Here is an 18063-nt window from a genome sequence, read left to right on the forward strand (position 1 = left end):
TCATGTCCCGTGGGCATAGTACAATGAATAACATATAGTTCAGTTAGTGAAGGAGTCATGTGTGAGGGGACCCCATGGTACAGTCTAGGGTGCCTGAAGACATGTTGGCATACAGCCAGTGCTTATTTATGTACACAGTTCTCATTGCTTTCAGGAAGATCTTTGCAGAAGACTTTCTTCATGTGTAAGAATATATTGGGATAGCTACAATATGTTGTCTAAAATGAGACTTTTCAAGTTTATTTAGTGTTTTTTTTTAAAGGAGAAATCTAGTGCTTATTTGATGAAGAAGAATTCTATAACTATTACATATTTTGCATGTGGATGCTTATATGTTCACAATTGAAATACAATTTGTTTTATTTTGGGGATAAGTCTTCCTATTAAACTTAATTATTACTTTTTTTCATAGGAATATCAAGAGAACGGGCCATTATTTTCAGAACTTAAATTTTATCAGAGAGCTGCAAAAAGAGAATATAGTAAGTACAAATAGCTAAGCAGCCATGCCGTGTATGGACTTGCTAAAGTGAGGCTTAATATTTTGGTCTTTTTCTGGCCTTCTGGAAAATTCTTTTCCATATGAAATTTATTGTAAAGTGATATACTGAACTGTTATAACATATAAAAGCAAGACAGATGGTATACACATCTTGATATGGCACACATAATGGGTTATATATTTTAAGTCAAAGTTTTTATGCTACTTTATATAACATGCTGACTTGTGGAATTATCAAGAATTCTCTAAGCATAAAAGAGTGTAGAAAGAAATTATTTCTTTTATAAAAAGAAATAGATAGAAAATATATAGTGACAAAACTAAAGTCGGGAGAGCACAACACGCACATGTGCACACACACAGGGAAGGGCTGAAAGGTACATTAACGTATTTGAAAATGATTACATGTTGCGATATTTACGAAACCAGTAGAAAGGTGAATGTTGAGAAGTTATTTGGAGCGAGATATCATAAATAAGAACGACCAGTCGGAGATCTGAATGTGAAATGAGTACAGGCAGAGATGAAGGACAGTGGAGAGGCTTCTAAGAGCTAAAGGAGACACTGCGGGAGTTGGTAGGGGTCATAATGACTAGAATGGGCGGGGTCCTCTCCATCTTGCTCAGGAGAAAGAATGATGGATCTGGCCTGAATAATTAACTTTGGTTCCTTAATAAAACTTCTAAACACTGTGACTATAGTCTCCACCAACTGCTTCAACGGTGTCAGAGTGACAAATAGAATCCATTAAATTTGATTGTTTTATCAGGAAAGCTGTCTTAAGCATGAAACACATATGGGAGAGAAGTGGAAACAGTGATTAAACTACCTGATTGTTTAACTGGATTAAACAATTCAATTATGATCTTTTTTTGGTAAACAAAATTTATTCAAAACAGTTGTTTTACAGAATAAATAACTTTTAATTTCAGAGTCAGGTACTTCTGCTCAATTTGTATTTTTTAGACTGACATGGTTGTAGGCTTTGAAATGAAGGCAGTAATAAGAACAAGTGCCCTCCTTTGTAGTCAACGCGTGTTACATGTAGAAACCTAGCTAGCATATAATGAAATGACTTGTTTTCATGAATAGAAATATTTATGAGTGATAACAATCTACTTTGTAAGACCATGTCTTTTATGGTTCTATTAATTTTGTTTCAAACACATATTTTGTGTTAATTGTACGGGAAACAAAAAGTTTGAAACCATGAGATAGATATATCTATTTTTATTCTGTTTTACTTTCTTAGGTCTAATTACTATTTTGGTTAGATAATTAAGTCTTAGCATCTATACAAAGGTAAAAATACCTTTCTAAATCATGTTTTTTGTTAACTTTTCTTCGCAGTTCAAAAGTGGACAGCACAGAGGAAACTTGATTATTTAGGAGTTCCTCTATTTTATGGATTTGGTCTGACCGATTTTAAAGGAAGAAGGTAAAAGCAAATTATAATCATATCAAATTCATATGACCAATTTTTATTACCAAAAAACCTTTCCTTAGTGATTTAGCTGATGCAACTCAAAATATATCTTGGTTCCTAGGCATCAGGAAGCCTCTGGTGGCTCATTGGCTTGGTTCTAGGTTCTGGTCTCTCTGGAGAATGTAACCAGGTGTCCGCCAGGCTGCAGTCATCTTAGGTTCTACCAGGGAAGGATCAGCTTTCAATGGTCATTCCTATGACTGTTGACAACCCTAAGGTGTCTCTGCCAGGAATAACCTGTGTGTTATAAGGAAGTACAGCCACTTTCCCCAGTGAGAGTAGGAGGGTGGAAGAGAGAACACACACACACCACACAAACATGGGGATAGAGACAGAAAGAGACAGACATAGAGACAGATACACACACACAGAGAATATGAATCTAAATGCACAGTGAAGTGTGTCCAAGCCTGAGGTAACGGTTCTTCTTTATGATCTAATCTTAAATGTGGTATCCTAGAACACAGCCTCCTTCTCTTTGATAGCAGTCAGTTCCTCGGTCCACCTCTGAAAGCTAGGAGAAAAATCACTGTTCACCTTGAGGGGAAACAGCAAACAGTTTTTAAAGTTAGCCTTGAATGTGCCTGTTAGTACATACAAAATTCATTAATTATTATTTTAGAAAAGTCACTTATTTTGCACCAATCCTGTTGCAGGTGGTGTCATAGATGTTATCCTACTTTGTCCATTTTAGACAGGTGATAATTTTACTTAGATGTGAGAAAACAGGCCTGCATGTCAGCCCTTTGTTCAGATACCTTTACATAGTACAAATAAAGTAAAGTGTCTCCTACAGGGTCCTGAATGGACCAGAAATCATGGGACATCCGTAGCATGTTACATGTACTGATAAATCATCTCACACTCTAAGAGTTGGCTTCAGAATTATGTGACATACTACTGAAGAAAGGGTAGAGAGAATTCTGGGTAAAACGGAAGAACAGAATTTGCTGGTGTGATCTGGTTAAGGATAACTGTCAGGAAAAAAAAAGACTCTTCTAAAAAGAGGAAGACCTTTGAAGATTCACAGATGCAGTGATAGGATACACCAAAAGTGTGGCACCAAAGATGGGCAACATACCCTAAAGGAAACCAAAAGATGCAGGGCCCCAGCCACATACTTCCTTTACTGGTGGAGGGGAAGCAGGAACCTCATCTTAAAGGTAATACAGACAGATTCTGGTAAAGCCAAACCAAACCACACCAAACCAACCAACCCAAACACCCAAAACAAGTCCTCAAAACATTCTCTGTATCCCTCACAAGCCTCACGTTGCTGACAGTTTCCTCCAAGACTGAACCATTCCATCCTGCAGTGCTACTTCTGAAGCTGGAGATCAACAATCAACTGCCTTGTCAGAGTCCTTGAAACTGAACAGGTGCACTAGGCCCCTCCCTGCCAGAGCAAATAACAGAAGTGGAAAGCCCCTCTGAGAGGAAGCAAAACCAAGCCACAAGTAGTCTCTCAGACCAGACCAACTGCCTAGAAGAAGCAGAACCAGCTTGAGCTGCCTGGGAGAGGTTTAGCCCAAGTGAGGCACCTGGAAGCGACACTTCCCACAGTGAGCTTCCTGCAGCCTGTGCAATGTGCTTCTGGTTCTCAGCTTTCTGAGCTGTGGGCTTTGGTGACGTAACTGTCTTTAAGTCATTTCTGCTCCTCTAAGTGACTGCCCCATTTTCCTGTCGGTAACCCCAGGAAAACACATTGATTCACCAAGTTCGACTTTGGTGGTATCCATGTTTTGCTTTGTTGTGGGTTCCCTATCTTGGGGCGAGTAAATGTGTGTGGTATGTCTCCCCAGAAAATGTTTTGTCTTAAAACAAGACAAATTGTAGCTTTTAAGGTGATGATGATTCTTCTGATGGTCAACAGTAGGACAAACAAACAAACAAACAAACAGTTTTGTCACTCATCACGATCCATAGGGCAGTAGACAGGCACGATCTTGAGAAAGAAAAAAAATAAAAACAAAACAACAACTCTTGTTGAAAATTGAGATACCTTGGAGGGCTGAGAAAGGGGTAATCACAAGTCTGAGAATCTGATTCTCTCAGCACCAGCATGAGAGGCATCCATACAAAGTGGTGTGAAAGCTAGAGGGAACAGGACCATCAAAGGGTGAAGGTTGGAGGAGTCTGCTCAAATTGAAGTACATGGATAAACTTAGTCCTGTTCTTGCTCAATATTTGGAGACTTCATTAGGATCACCTTTGTATATTTATAGGAAGTTCCCACTGCATTAGAGTTCATACAGCCCCTCAAATGCTCTTTAATCCTGGCTTTCTCTCCCTGCATTCCCATCTTTCCCCCCTTCTTACCTGATAGTCCATTTCTAGCCCTCCCCTTCCACTTCATCCTGGCTCAGTCTACCCATAAAGTTTATTCTCTCCCCACTCCCAAGGAGAACCATGCCTCCCTCCTAGTCTCTTCCTCTATGTCTAAAACTGAGTCTACAGACTTAGCTTGGTTATTATTTATTTAATGGCTAATATCCAGATATAAACAAATACATAGCATACTTACCTTTCTGAGTCTGGGTTACTCATTCAGAATGACTTTTTCTAGCTCCATCTATTTGCCAGCAATTTTCTTGTTGTCATTTTTTAAACAGCTGAGTAATACTCCGTTGTGTAAATGTACCAAATTTTCTTTACCAGTTCTTCTTTTGAGGGACATCTAGGTTGTTTCTTGCTATTATGAACAGAATAGCAATTAACATAGTTGAACAAGTGTCCTGATGGCAGGATGAAGCGTCCTTTGGGTGTATGTCCAAGAGTGATATAGCTGGGTCTTGAGGTAGACAGAGTCCCATTTTCTGAGGAACCGCCACACTGATTTCCATAGTGGCTGTACAAGTTTGCACTCCCACCAGCAATGGAGGAGTGTTCCCTGTGCTCCTTGAAGCGTTACCTGTATTATTGATTTTAGCTGTCCTAACAGGTGTAAGATGGAATCTCATAGCTGTTTTTATTTGCATTTCCCTGACAGCTTTGGATTTGTAACATTTTTTTTAAGTGTTACCCAGCCATTTAAGTTCCCTCTATTGAGTAATCTGTTTAGATTTGTACCCTATTTTAAACTGGGTTCTTTTAGTTTTTGTATACCAATTCTCTTAAGTCCTTTATATACTTTGGATAGTAATTTTCTTTCTTTTTTTTGGTTTTTTCGAGACAGGGTTTCTCTGTGGTTTTGGAGCCTGTCCTGGAACTAGCTCTTGTAGACCAGGCTGGTCTCGAACTCACAGAGATCCACCTGCCTCTGCCTCCCGAGTGCTGGGATTAAAGGCGTGCGCCACCACTGCCCGGCTTGGAAATTAATTTTCTATCGGATGTGGAATTGATAAAAATCTTTTCCATTTTTTATTCTGCCACTTTGTCCTATTGACAGTGCCCTTTGCCTTACAGAAACTTTTTCCATAGCAGCTATCATTATACAAACTACGGGAAACAGAAGGCATTCCTCTAATTCCCTAAAATCAAGGGTCTCCATTCTCTTCTCTTACCAGTACTTGGACCAAATCCATATGCCAGAGACCATGGGGGACATTTTTCAATCAAAACATTACAGGGGTTTCATGAAATTTAACAGTTTCTATACAACAAGGGAATCATCCTAGTGATTAGAGAACCTTTGCATCGGAAAACACCTTTGACAACTCTTCATCAGATAAAGGCATATTATATGGGATATAATCATAACTGAAAAGATTAAACAGCAAAAATACTAAATGTACAAATAGACTAATGAATTCTTGAAAGGGAGAAATAAAGATGGCCAGTTTGGACTAGTGTTTAATGTTCTCAGCCATCAGAAAATATGAATTAAAACTAGCTCAAAAGGGCTGAGAGATGACTCCATGGTTAATAGTGCTTGCTGCCCCGGTTCAGGCACCCTCTCCACTATTGCTAGGAGTCTTAGCTGTAGTCACCTTTGTGGTTTCCTGGGAGTTTCCCCGGGCACCTGGTTTTTCCCTAATGCTAGAATGGTGCCCCCTATATCAAGATATCTCTTTCATTACTCTCACTCGGTCCCTGTGTCAACTTGGCCATCCTGATACCTCATGTTCCCATATTCCATCCCTTCCCTTCTCCTCTCCCTCACCCCCAGTTTACCCAACAGATCCCATCTATTTCCCCTTCCCAGGGTGATCCATGCATCCCTCTTAGGGTCTTCATTGTTACCTAGCTTCTCTGGAGCTGTGGATTGTAGCCTGGTTACCCTTTGTTTTACATCTTATAGTCACTTATGAATGAGGACATACTGTGTTTGTCTTTCTGAGTCTGGGTTACCTCACTCAGGATAATTTTTTTCTACTTTGATCCATTTGCCTGAAAATTTCATGATGTCATTTTTTTTTTTAAATATCCACCGAATAATACTCCATTCTGTAAATGTGCTACATTTTCTGTACCCATTCTTCAGTTGAGGGGCATCTAGGTTGTTTTCAGGTTCTGGCAATTACTAATAATGCTGCTGTGAACATGGTTGAGCACATGTCCTTGTGATATGATTGAACATCCTTTGTTATTTTTATTTATTTATTTATTTATTTTGGTTTTTCGAGACAGGGTTTCTCTGTGGTTTTGGAGCCTGTCCTGGAACTAGCTCTTGTAGACCAGGCTGGTCTCGAACTCACAGAGATCCGCCTGCCTCTGCCTCCCGAGTGCTGGGATTAAAGGCGTGCGCCACCACCACCCGGCTTTTTTATTTTATTTTTTTTGTCATCCTTTGAGTATAAGGCCAAGAGTTGTGTTACTGGATCTTGGGGTAAATTGATTCCCAATTTTCTGAGAAATTGTCTTACTGATTTACAAGGTGACTCTACAAGTTTCTACTCCTACCAGCAATGGAGGAGTGTTCCTCTTACTCTGGATCCTCTCTAACATAGGCTGTCACTGGTGTTTTTGATCTTAGCCATTCTGACAGTTGTAAGATTCTGTCTCAGAGTCATTTTGAGTTGCATTTCCATGATGACTAAGAATGTTGAGCATTTCTTTAAATGTCTTTTGGCCATTTGAGATTATTCTGTTGAGAATTCTCTATTTATCTCTGTACCCCATTTTTAATTGGATTACTTGATATTTTGATGTTCAGTTTCTTGAGTTCTTTATATATTTTGGAGATCAGTCCCCTGACAGTTGTGGGGTTTGTGAAGATCTTTTCCTATTTGGTAGGCTGCCATTTTGTTTTACTGACCGTGTCTTTTGCCTTATAGAAGGTTTAGGAGGTTCCATTCATTAATTGTTGATCTCAGTGTCTGTGCTTTTGGTGTTATATTCAGGAAGTAGTCTTTTGTGCCAGTGCATTCAAGGCTACTTAACCCCTTCTCTTCTATCAGATTCAGTGTAACTAGATTTATGTTGAGGTCTTTGATCCACTTGGACTTGAGATTTGTGCATGGGAGTAAAAATGTATCTATTTTCATTCTTCTACATGTTGCTATCAAGTTATGCCAGTACCATTTGTTGAAGATGCTAGAGAGATAGTTCAGCAGTTAAGAGCATTGCCCAGTTTTCCAAAGGTCTGTAGTTCAATTCCCAGCAGCCACATGGTGGCTCACAACCATCTATAATGAGATATGGTGCCCTCTTGAGGAAGAGACCTGGTCAGCTGTCTTTATCAACATGAACCATGAAACCCTATACGAATAATTTCAACAGGACCCCCATATACAGGCTGCCTGTGCATGCTTCAGCATTACCTGGGTATAAACAAACAAACATGTTGACATCTAGTTATGCCAGCACCATTTGTTGAAGATACTTTCTTTTGTCTATTGTATAATTTTTGGGCTTCTTTGTCAAAAGTAGGTATTCATAGGTGTATGGATTTATGTCTATGTCTTTGATTCGATTCCATTAATCCATGTGTCTCTTTTTATGCCAGTACCAAGCTGTTTTTATTACTTTAGCTCTATAGTAGAACTTGAAGTCAGGGATGGCGATGTGTCCAGAAGTCCCTTTATTGTACAGGATAGTTTTAACTATTCTAGGTTTTTCGTTTTTCCACATGAAGTTGAGTATTGTTCTTTCAAAGGGATTTTGATGTGAAGAGTATTGAATCTGAAGATTGCTTTTGTTAAGATTGCCATTTTTACCATGCTAACTATCTAAAATATGGGAGATCTCTCTATTTTCTGATATCTTCCTCAATTTCTTTCCTCGGAGACTTAACATTCTTTTCATAGAGGTCTTTCATTTGTTTGGTTAGAATTATCTGGTGTAGGAGGTCCTTCTGTTTATGCATTGCTTTCATTGGTTAATCAATAAAGAAACTGCCTGGCCTGATAGGGCAAAACTTAGGTTGGTGGAGAAGACAGAACTGAATTCTGGGAGGAAGAAAGCAGAGTCAGAGAGCTGCCATGGAGCTGCGAGGTCAGACATGCTGAAACCTCGTGGTGATATACAGATTATTAGAAATGGATTAAATCAAGATGTGAGAGTTATCCAATAAGAGACTAGAGATAATGGGCCAGGCAGTGATTTAATTAATACAATTTCTGTGTTGTTATTTCGGGTGTAACCTAGCCAGGCAGCTCAGATGAACAAGGGACCTGCTCCCAGCAACAGTTATCCCAAGATATTTTATATTATTTGTGATTATTGTAAAGGGTATTGCTTCTTTGATTTCTTTCTTGGTCCATTTATCATTTGTATATAGAAGTGCTACTGATCATTTTGAGTTAATCTTATATCCCACCACATTACTGTAGGTATTTATCTGTTGTAGGACGTCCCTGGTAGAATTTTTGGGGTCACTTATGCATACTATCATATTATCTACAAATAGTGAAAGTTTGACTTCTTCTTTTCCAATTTATAGCTACTTGATCTCCTTTTGTTGTCTTATTGCTGTAGCTATAGCTTGGAATACTATACTGAATTGATAGGGAGAGAGTGAACAGACAGCCTTGTCTTGTTCTTGATTTTGGTGGAATCACTTTGACTTTCTCTGCATTTAATTTGATGTTGACTGTTGGCTTGCTGTATATTGGTTTTATTTTGTTTAGGTATGTTCCTTTTATCCTGATCTCTCAAAGATCTTTATCATGAAGGTGTGTTGAATTTTGTCAAAGACTTTTTCAGAATCTAATGAGATCATCATATGATTTTTTTTCTTTCATTTTGTTTATATAGTAGATTACATTGACAGATTTTTATATGTTGAACCATCCCTGCATCTCTGGAATAAAGCCCATGATGGTCATGGCCATGGAGGATGATTTTTTTCATGTGTTCTTGGATTTAGCTTGCCAGTATTTTATTGAGTATTTTTGCATCAATGTTCATGAGGGAGATTGGTCTGTAATTCTCTTTCTTTGTAACAATCTTTGTGTGGTTTGGCTATTAGGGTAACTGTAACCACATAAAACGAATTTAGCAATGTTTCCTTCTCTTTCTATTGTGTGGAACAATTTGCGGAGTATTGGTATTAGCTCTTTTTTGAAATTATAGTAGAATTATGCACTGAAATTATTTGACCCTGGGCCTTTTTTGGTTCTGAAACTTTTTGACTGCTTCTATTTCCTTAGTGATTTAGTCTATTTAAATTTTTTATCTGGTCTTTATTTAACTTTGGTATTTGGTGCTTGTCAAGAAAATTGTCATTCCTTTTAGATTTTCTGATTTTTTTGGAATACAAGTTTTTGAAGTATGACCTAATGATTCTCTGGATTTCCCCAGTGTCTGTTGTTATGTCTGCCTTTTCATTTCTGATTTTGTTAATTTGGTTTTTCTATCTTTCTGCTTTTTGGTTAGTGTGGATAAAGGTTTATGTATCTTGTTGATTTTCTTAAAGAACCAACTTTTTGTTTCAGTGATTCTTTGTATTTTTCTTTTTGTTCATATTTTATTGATTTCAGTCCTCGATTTGATGATTTCTTGTCATTTACTCCTCTTGGATGAATTTGCTTCTTTTTGTTCTAGAGCTTTCAAGTGTACTGTTAAGTCACTAGTGTGAAATTTCTCCAAATTTTTTATGTAGGCTTCCTCTTAGTACTGCTTTCATAGTGTCCCATAACTTCAGGTATGTTGTGCATTCATTTTTATTAAATTTTAGGACGCCTTTAATTTCTTTCTTTATTTCTTCCTTGACCCAGTTTTGATTTATTTTAGAGTTATTCAATTTTCATGTGTTTGTAGGTATAACTGGAGTTTTCTCTTCCACCTGCCTGTTCCTGATTAACCACTTTGCGTCATAATATTAATTACAACCTTTTTGACCTATTAGCACTGACTTATTATTAACTAACTTTTACAACTTAAATTAACCCATATCTATTATTCTGTGTATTGTCACGTGGCCATGGGGTTATCTCACTCCTTGCTTCCACAGTGGCTATGGGCACCTCCCAGACTTCACCTACTTTTTCCCTGTATCTTCACTTAGATTTTCCATCTGGCTCTATTTTGCCTGGGTATTGGCCAAATCAGCTTCTTTATTAACCAACCATAATAAAATATATTCACAGCATACAGAAAGACATCCCACATCATGTAGTCTTTGTGTAATTTGTGTTATTGTTGAATTGTCACTGATTCTATAAGATACAGAGGGTTATTCCAGTTTTTTTGCATGTTTTGAGGTTTGCTTTGTGACCAAGTATGTAGTCAGTTTTAGAGAACATTCTATGAGATGCTGAGAAGAAGGTATATTCTTTTGTTTTTTGGGTGAAATGTTCTATATATGTCTGTTAAGGCCATTTGAGTCATAACATCTCATTTCTCTGTTAACATTTTGTCTGGCTGACCTGTACACTGGTGAGAGTGGGGTGTTGAAGTCTCCCACTATTAGTGTGTAGGGTTTGATGTGTGATTTATACTTTAGTAATGTTTCTTTTACAAGTATAGGTACCTTTGTATTTGGGGTATAAACGTTCAGAATTGATACTTTATCTTGATGGATTTTTTTCCTGTGATGAATATGAAACGACCTCCATCTCTTTTGATTAAATTTAGTTTGAATCTATTTTGTTAGATATTAGTATAGCTACACCAGTTTGCTTCTTTGGTCTCTTTGGTTGGAAATTTTTTCCCAACTCTTTACTCTGAAGTAGTGTCTGTCTTTGAGGTTGAGATGTGTTTCTTGTATGCAGCAAAAGGATGGATCCTGTTTTTGTATCCATTCTATTAGACTATGTCATCTTATAGGCAAATTGAGTTCATTGATTTTGAGTGATATTAATGACCAGTGATTATTAATTTCTGTTATTTTTGTTTTTTTCTTGTTGGTGGTATTGTGTGTGTGTTTATTTTAATTTATTTATTTTGGATTTGTTGTTCTGAGATTATCTATTGACTGTTTTTCATGGGGACAGCTAACTTCCTTGGGTTGTTGTTTTCCTTCTAGTTCTTTCTTTAGGGCTAAGTTTGTGGATAAGTATTGTTTAAATCTGATTTTGTCATGGAATATTTTTTTTTTTTTTTTTTTTTTTTTTTGGTTTTTCGAGACAGGGTTTCTCTGTGGTTTTGGAGCCTGTCCTGGAACTAGCTCTTGTAGACCAGGCTGGTCTCAAACTCACAGAGATCCGCCTACCTCTGCCTCCCAAGTGCTGGGATTAAAGGCGTGCGCCACCACCGCCCAGCAATGGAATATCTTTTTCCCTCCATCTAGAGTGAGTGAAATTTTGTTGGGTATGGTAGTCTGGACTGGCATCTCTGGTCTCTTAGTATCTACAAAATGTCTGTCCAAGACCTTCTGGCTTTCAGAGTCTCCATGTAGAAGACAGATGTAATTCTGATAGGTCTGCCTTTATATGTTTCTTGGCCTTTTTCCTTTGCATCTCTTAATATTCTTTCTTTATAAGCCGGGCGGTGGTGGCGCACGCCTTTAATCCCAGCACTCGGGAGGCAGAGGCAGGCGGATCTCTGTGAGTTCGAGACCAGCCTGGTCTACAAGAGCTAGTTCCAGGACAGGCTCCAAAACCACAGAAAAACCCTGTCTCGAAAAACCAAAAAAAAAAAAAAAAGAAAAAAATTCTTTCTTTATTCTGTATGTTTAGTGTTTTATTATGTGGCGAGCAGATTTTTTTTTTTTTTGGTCCAGTTTATTTGGTGTTCTGTAAACTGCTTGTATCTTCGTAGTCATGTTCTTTTTTAGACAGTTTAGAGAGTTTTCTTCTATGATTTTGTTGAATATATTTTCTGTGGTTTTGAGCTGGTAGTCTTCTCCTTCTATCTCTATTATTCTTAGGTTTGGTCTTTTCATGGTGTCTGAGATTTCCTAGATGTTTTGTGTTAAGAATTTGTTGGATTTAAACGTTTCTGTGATAAATGAATTTATTTCCTCTGTTGTATCTTCAATGCCTGAGATTCTCTTTTCTAGCTCTTATATTCTGTTGATTATGTTTGCATCTGTAGTTCCTGTTTATTTACTCAGTTTTTCCATTTCCAGAATTCCCTTGGTTTGTGTTTACTTTATTGCCTCTATTTCAATTTTCAAATTTTGAACTGTTTCCTTGACCTTTTTGATTTTTTTTCCTTAACTTTCTTGGCTTTCTTTAGGGGATTTATTGATTTCTTCCAATTCTAATTTGTCTTTTTCCTTTGTTTCTTTAAGGTGTTTTTTTATTTACTTTTTAAGTTTTTCTATCATTTCCATAAAGTTATTTTTAAGATTGCTTTCTTCTGTTTCATCTGTGTTGAGATGTTCAGATCTTGCTGTTGAAGAACCACTAGTTTCTGGTGATGCTTTTTTTTTTTTTTTTTTTCTTTTTATGATTTTGAATGTATTCTTACACTGCCATTTATCCATCTCGGTTTGGGATAATTATAGGCGGGTGTTTATTCTTGTGATGGCTTTGTTGTTTGGGTCTTTTGTTCCTTTGTTGTCTATTTCCTTTATTGTCTTTTGGCCTGATTGGTCAAAGGTTCTGGTAATTGGCTGGTTGTCAGTTGGAGTAGGGTTGTCTCAGGCAAGGTTTCTGGGTATCTGAATGTGTACATCCAGTGTATCATCCAGTTTTTCTGGCTGGTGTGGACTTTACTTGTGCCTATGGGGCCTGTTCTTCCTGCTTGTGTGGGTGGTACTTGCACCTATAGGTTCTGCTGATGTCCCTAGAGAGGGTTCTTCGAAAGGAGGTTGCTTTTATTCCAATTGGTACAGGTGATGCTTGTGTCTCTAGAGGCTGCTCGTCCAAATAATTCAGGTGGTGCTTATGCCTCTAGAGCCTGCTGATCTTGTGGCAGATGGCTGGTCAGGAAGGAGGATGATGGATTTGGTAGGTTTGGATGGAGGAGTGGGTCTTTTAGGTTACAGAGTCCAGTGGATAGGGGTGGTGGTGGAGGGTTCTGCCTGCAGTACTCTTGCCTGTTGACCTACTGCTGGGCCTGAAATGGGCGGGGCTGGGCACGAGATGTGACCTGGATCTTATGACCTAGGAATTGAGGCAATTTATCTGGGATACCAGTCATTGACTCTTTTTTCAATTGGTACAGGTGGTACTTGTGCCTCTAGGGGCTGTTGACTTGCGGAGGCATGGCTGGTCAGGGAGAGGAGGATGGGTTCAGTGGGTTTGGGCAGCAGAGCGGGTCTTGTAGGTTATGGTGTCCAATGGGTGACAGCGGTGGTGGGATAGTGGGTTATTGTGTACACCTTCCCCAGCAGCTTGGTCTCATTATCCTTTGTTATTAGGTGGCAAGCATTGTCCTTTAAAATTTTTTAAGAGATATTCTCAGAATTTTTATTTCAGTAAGATCTCTTTTCTGATATCTCTTACAGTTACAGATTCATGGTGATGGAAAGACTGGGAATAGATTTACAAAAGCTCTCGGACACGAATGGTGTTTTTAAAAAGTCAACTGTGCTGCAGCTTGGAATCAGGGTGGTGAGTTTAAGATGCTTTATGTCAAATGCCTCAACATGAGATTACTTTCTTGTTGTGCTTTTTACAGAATTCTGAGAAAATAAGGATGATTTCCTAGCAATATCAGTTATAGAGAGTAGAAAGCATTTTGGTGAAATTATTAACCATGGGCTCTGCAGGTGACAGGCTATGCTGTGTTTGATCATTGCTATTACTCAGTTTTCCCTTACAGCTTAGTTTTGCATATCAGACCAAGCTTAGGTTAGCTTTAAAATAACCTTTCTTTTGTCTGTTGCATTTCTAACTGTAAATTATGGCCAAATAGACTACTTCTCTTGCATAATATAGTATGGTTTGATCTAAAGTATTTTGATTATATGTTTAAGGGGGTGGCAACAATTAATTATACCAATGGATCCCACCTCCCCCCAACACACACTGCTAACCATGAAGCAATGTAGTCACAAATAGCCTTGAATGCATTCATTTGTTGATCATGCCAGGTATTTCCCTTATTTGTTTGTGTTTTGCTTTGATCTTTTCCCACCCCAATCATAAGTAGACTGAAACAGCTCATGTCAGGCCGTAATGTGGAAAATAATTAATTTCTCCATTATCTGTTCATTTATCCATTCTCCTAGTAAGTGTTTATGGAACACTTCTGTCTCTCTCTCTCTCTCTCTCTCTCTCTCTCTCTTTCTCTCTCTCTCCTTCTTACGGAACACTTCTCTCTCTCTCTCTCTCTCTCCTTCTTTCTCTCTCATCTCTCATATATGTGTCCCCCCCCCCGTGTGTGTGTGTGTGTGTGTATGTGTATGTATAACATGCAAGGTTCTAGGGTTTTAATGATGCCTAAGAGTTTGTTATTACACAGGATAATAATCAGAGGTATAATATTTTGTTCTGATGTCTTCAAGATTTGAATAATAACTATTGATTGATGAGTGAACTCTTTCACTCATAGATGTCTTGACTATTTTCCTGTACTTTTAAGCTATTTATTTTCAGTCTAAATTGCTTTTTATGTTACTGTGATAAAAAATACCCTGGAAAAAGCAAATTAAAGGAGAAAACATTTACATTGTTTTATAATTTGAGGTTATAGCCCCTCCTGTTGGGGAAGTCACAAACAACAGAATATTGGGGCAACTGATCACATTGCAACCATAGTCAGGAAAGAGTGATGCGTGCCTGTGCCAAGTCTCTTTCTTCATTTGCTACAGTTCAGAATTTTATCCCAGGGAATGGTGCCACCCACAGTGACTAAATCTTCCCTTCAAAATTAGTCTACTTGAGATAATTCCCTACAGCTATTCCCAGAGGCTCATCTCCCACATGATTCTAGATTTTTTTTTCCACCTGACAATTGAGATTAAACATCACATTCCTCTTTGTACATTTTGGTCTGACCACTAGGCTTTCAGTGCCATAAGAATAAGTATTGTTAAGTCTTGATTTCCCTCCCTCCTTCAGAGGTTCAAGTACAAATATTTGATGTTTGAGGATCATTTTAAAAATTCAACCCTTTATGGGATGAGCAATGAGAAATGATATTTTAGAATAACCAATAATAGTGAGATACATTATTTTACCATGCATGTAAATAAACCATTACTGTAGTGTAAAACATTGATACTGATCTTATCTATTTCTTTCCACAGCTGGACATACTGGAGTATATACATGACAATGAATATGTCCATGGTGATATAAAAGCGGCCAACCTACTGTTGGGTTACACAAATCCAGATCGGGTAAAGAGAGCATTAACATTTGCTTTCAGTGAGCGTCTTTGGAGTATTGTAGTCAAATTTAGCAGAGACAGACTCTTAACCCACAAGAGTTTACAAACGAGGGCTTAGTATGATGAATGTTTCAATTTGTCTTGCCTTGCTTACCTAATTTAATCCTTGCACCAGATTAATGAGTAATTAGGACGAAGAAACCAAGAGTCAGAAGGGTTAAATCATTTGCTAATGGACACACATTGAAGAAGTGTCTGAGCAGGAATCTGAGTTTCTAAGCAAATGTAGATAAAGTACCATGGCCATCCAGGGAGAGGGGATGGATATGTGCAGAAAGATGGCTGCATGGGGCTCCATTTCTTCTGCTTGTAGTTTGAGCGAAGAAACATGTCCAAAAGAGATTCCCGTTGGGGTAAAAATCTTCTACCCAGTATCATAGCATTTCTTGAGATGTGGCCAGGACAATACCAGTTTCAAGCAATTATTAGTAGCCCAGGTTTGAAAGCAAGGAGATGAACCTTCAAAGTCCTAATGGTTTCTAGGGCAGTGAAACTTCTGTATTCACCAACACTGCACATATATCGTTATTTCTTTGTCAAGTCCCGCTTTTATTGGACATAGTGGTGATGCTATTTTCATTGTTGGTTTATTCATATTAACAAAAGTTTTACTGAGGAGAGTTGAGGTGAAAGCTGCATGTCCAGGGGCTGGGATTATATGGGAACTCAGAGCACTTGTTGCTTATGTTTACCTAAGTTACTCATAATTTATCTAAATGAAACACAAAAGTTTCTCCAAATAAAATAAGTTATAAAAATATGGCAAAAGTAACTAAATGACTGAAATTTACTTTAAGTTAATTTGAACTATCATATTTTGCAACTGTTATCTAATGTCTCAACAGATTTAAAGCAAAAAAAAAAAACAGTAAGACTCAAAAATATAGAGAAGTATAATTAAGTGCTTAATGGACCTCTCTGTAAGTATTGAAAATTCTAAATAAGAGAAAAAGTCTCAACAGAACATACTAATAAGTTAAAAGTTTAAATCTATCTCTAAATTAATCCAACATAAAAAATGAGTACATACATAGAGAAACCTTGTCTCGAAACCCCCCCCCCAAAAAAAAAAAAAAAGAATGAGTACATATAAAATATCCCCGTGGGGTTCATCACTTCGCTAGTCAGGAGTAGAACATCTCCAACCCTTTGAGGTCTGGAAGAGGTTTAGCTTCCTGTCTCCCTCAGGATGCCACATCTGCCTGTGGTTTTCTCTCTTCTGAACCTTCAGCTTCTGCCTGAGCCCTCCCATGGTTGTCCACAACATACTGTAGTTAGGATGTTCCTGGGTGTTTGTAGGGCTTGGCTCTTGGTGACTCTTTCGAGGAGCACAGTCTTGTGTTATGTATTTAAAGCCTCTGAACACTTATTTACTTCATGATTATTATGTGCAGCAGGGGTATACACCCAGGCATGATTTTTCTCTCCATTTGGAAGAGATTTTATATGAACTATATGAGTCCTATTGCTGCTGCATAACTTACATGTCTTATTTCCTTATAATTTACCTTTTTGGGTTTTTAGAGAGGATCTCAAATCGTTCTGGCTAGGATTGAATATGTTCATGTAGTCAAGGCTGACTGTAAGTTCATCATCCACCAACCTTCAGTTCCAGAATGCTGGGCCACAGGGATAAGCCACTGTGCCTGGCTTTCCAGTCCGTCTTCTGAACTTAGGTTGTACTTTGGGCATTTTATTTCCATACAGATGATCATTAATAATGTAGACAAGGATACCAGCGTTTTCTTTATTGCAGACTTTGTTTATAACCAGGGAACTTGCTTATAAGAACTTCATTTCATAATTTGATTTTTGTTTAGAATTTATTCTTCTGCATGAAAAGACAAAGAGCCTAGCTTTACTGTTTGCAAGTTTTAGGTTTCTCGTGTTTCTGCAATACTTGGTTGGCATCACAATGTTTTATCATAATTTCTTCTCTTGAATCCGTGTGTGTGTGTGTGTGTGAGAAGAGAGAGAGAGAGAGAGAGAGAGAGAGAGATCAGTACCATGAATATTGCTGCATTGTTTTCTTGAGCTTTATACTGTGTTTCAGCATTAGGTGATCTGTCTGTCCCTTGCAGCTTCCCTCTTGCCTCTGACCCTGCTTTATGCATTTTATTTTTATTATGTTTTTCTTTCTCACTGTCACTCTTGTCATATTTTCTATGCTCATTTATATAGATAAATTTAAAAAATATTTGGTATTCTTACTGAAGTTTTGGTATATTTTTAAGTTAATTTGGTTGAGACCTGACATTATAGACAGAAGTTTCTGTCTTGCCCAGTCTCACACCATTCAGTCCCAAAGAAACACACAGAGGCTTATATTAATTATAAACTCTTTGGCCTATTAGCTCAGGCTTTATGGCTAACTAGCTCTTATAAACTTAAATTAATCCATAATTCTTTTCTATATTATCCTCATGGGTTGGTACCTTTCATCAGTGAGGCATTTTCATCTTGCTTT

The 18063-nt window shown here is 37.8% G+C and overlaps 1 protein-coding gene across 1 annotated transcript in view; it reads left to right on the plus strand.

Moving 5' to 3' along the window:
* Vrk2 (VRK serine/threonine kinase 2) overlaps nt 1–18063 on the plus strand; it is a 103878-nt gene that overhangs the window by 43082 nt on the left and 42733 nt on the right. Inside the window, exons 4-7 of the mRNA XM_057772366.1 lie at nt 413–482; nt 1853–1940; nt 13708–13813; nt 15454–15546. Of these exons, the coding sequence (XP_057628349.1) occupies nt 413–482; nt 1853–1940; nt 13708–13813; nt 15454–15546 (357 nt within the window). The remainder of the gene's footprint in view (nt 1–412; nt 483–1852; nt 1941–13707; nt 13814–15453; nt 15547–18063) is intronic.

The sequence above is a fragment of the Chionomys nivalis genome, chromosome 6 (genome assembly GCF_950005125.1).
Source record: "Chionomys nivalis chromosome 6, mChiNiv1.1, whole genome shotgun sequence".
Lineage (NCBI taxonomy): Eukaryota > Metazoa > Chordata > Mammalia > Rodentia > Cricetidae > Chionomys > Chionomys nivalis.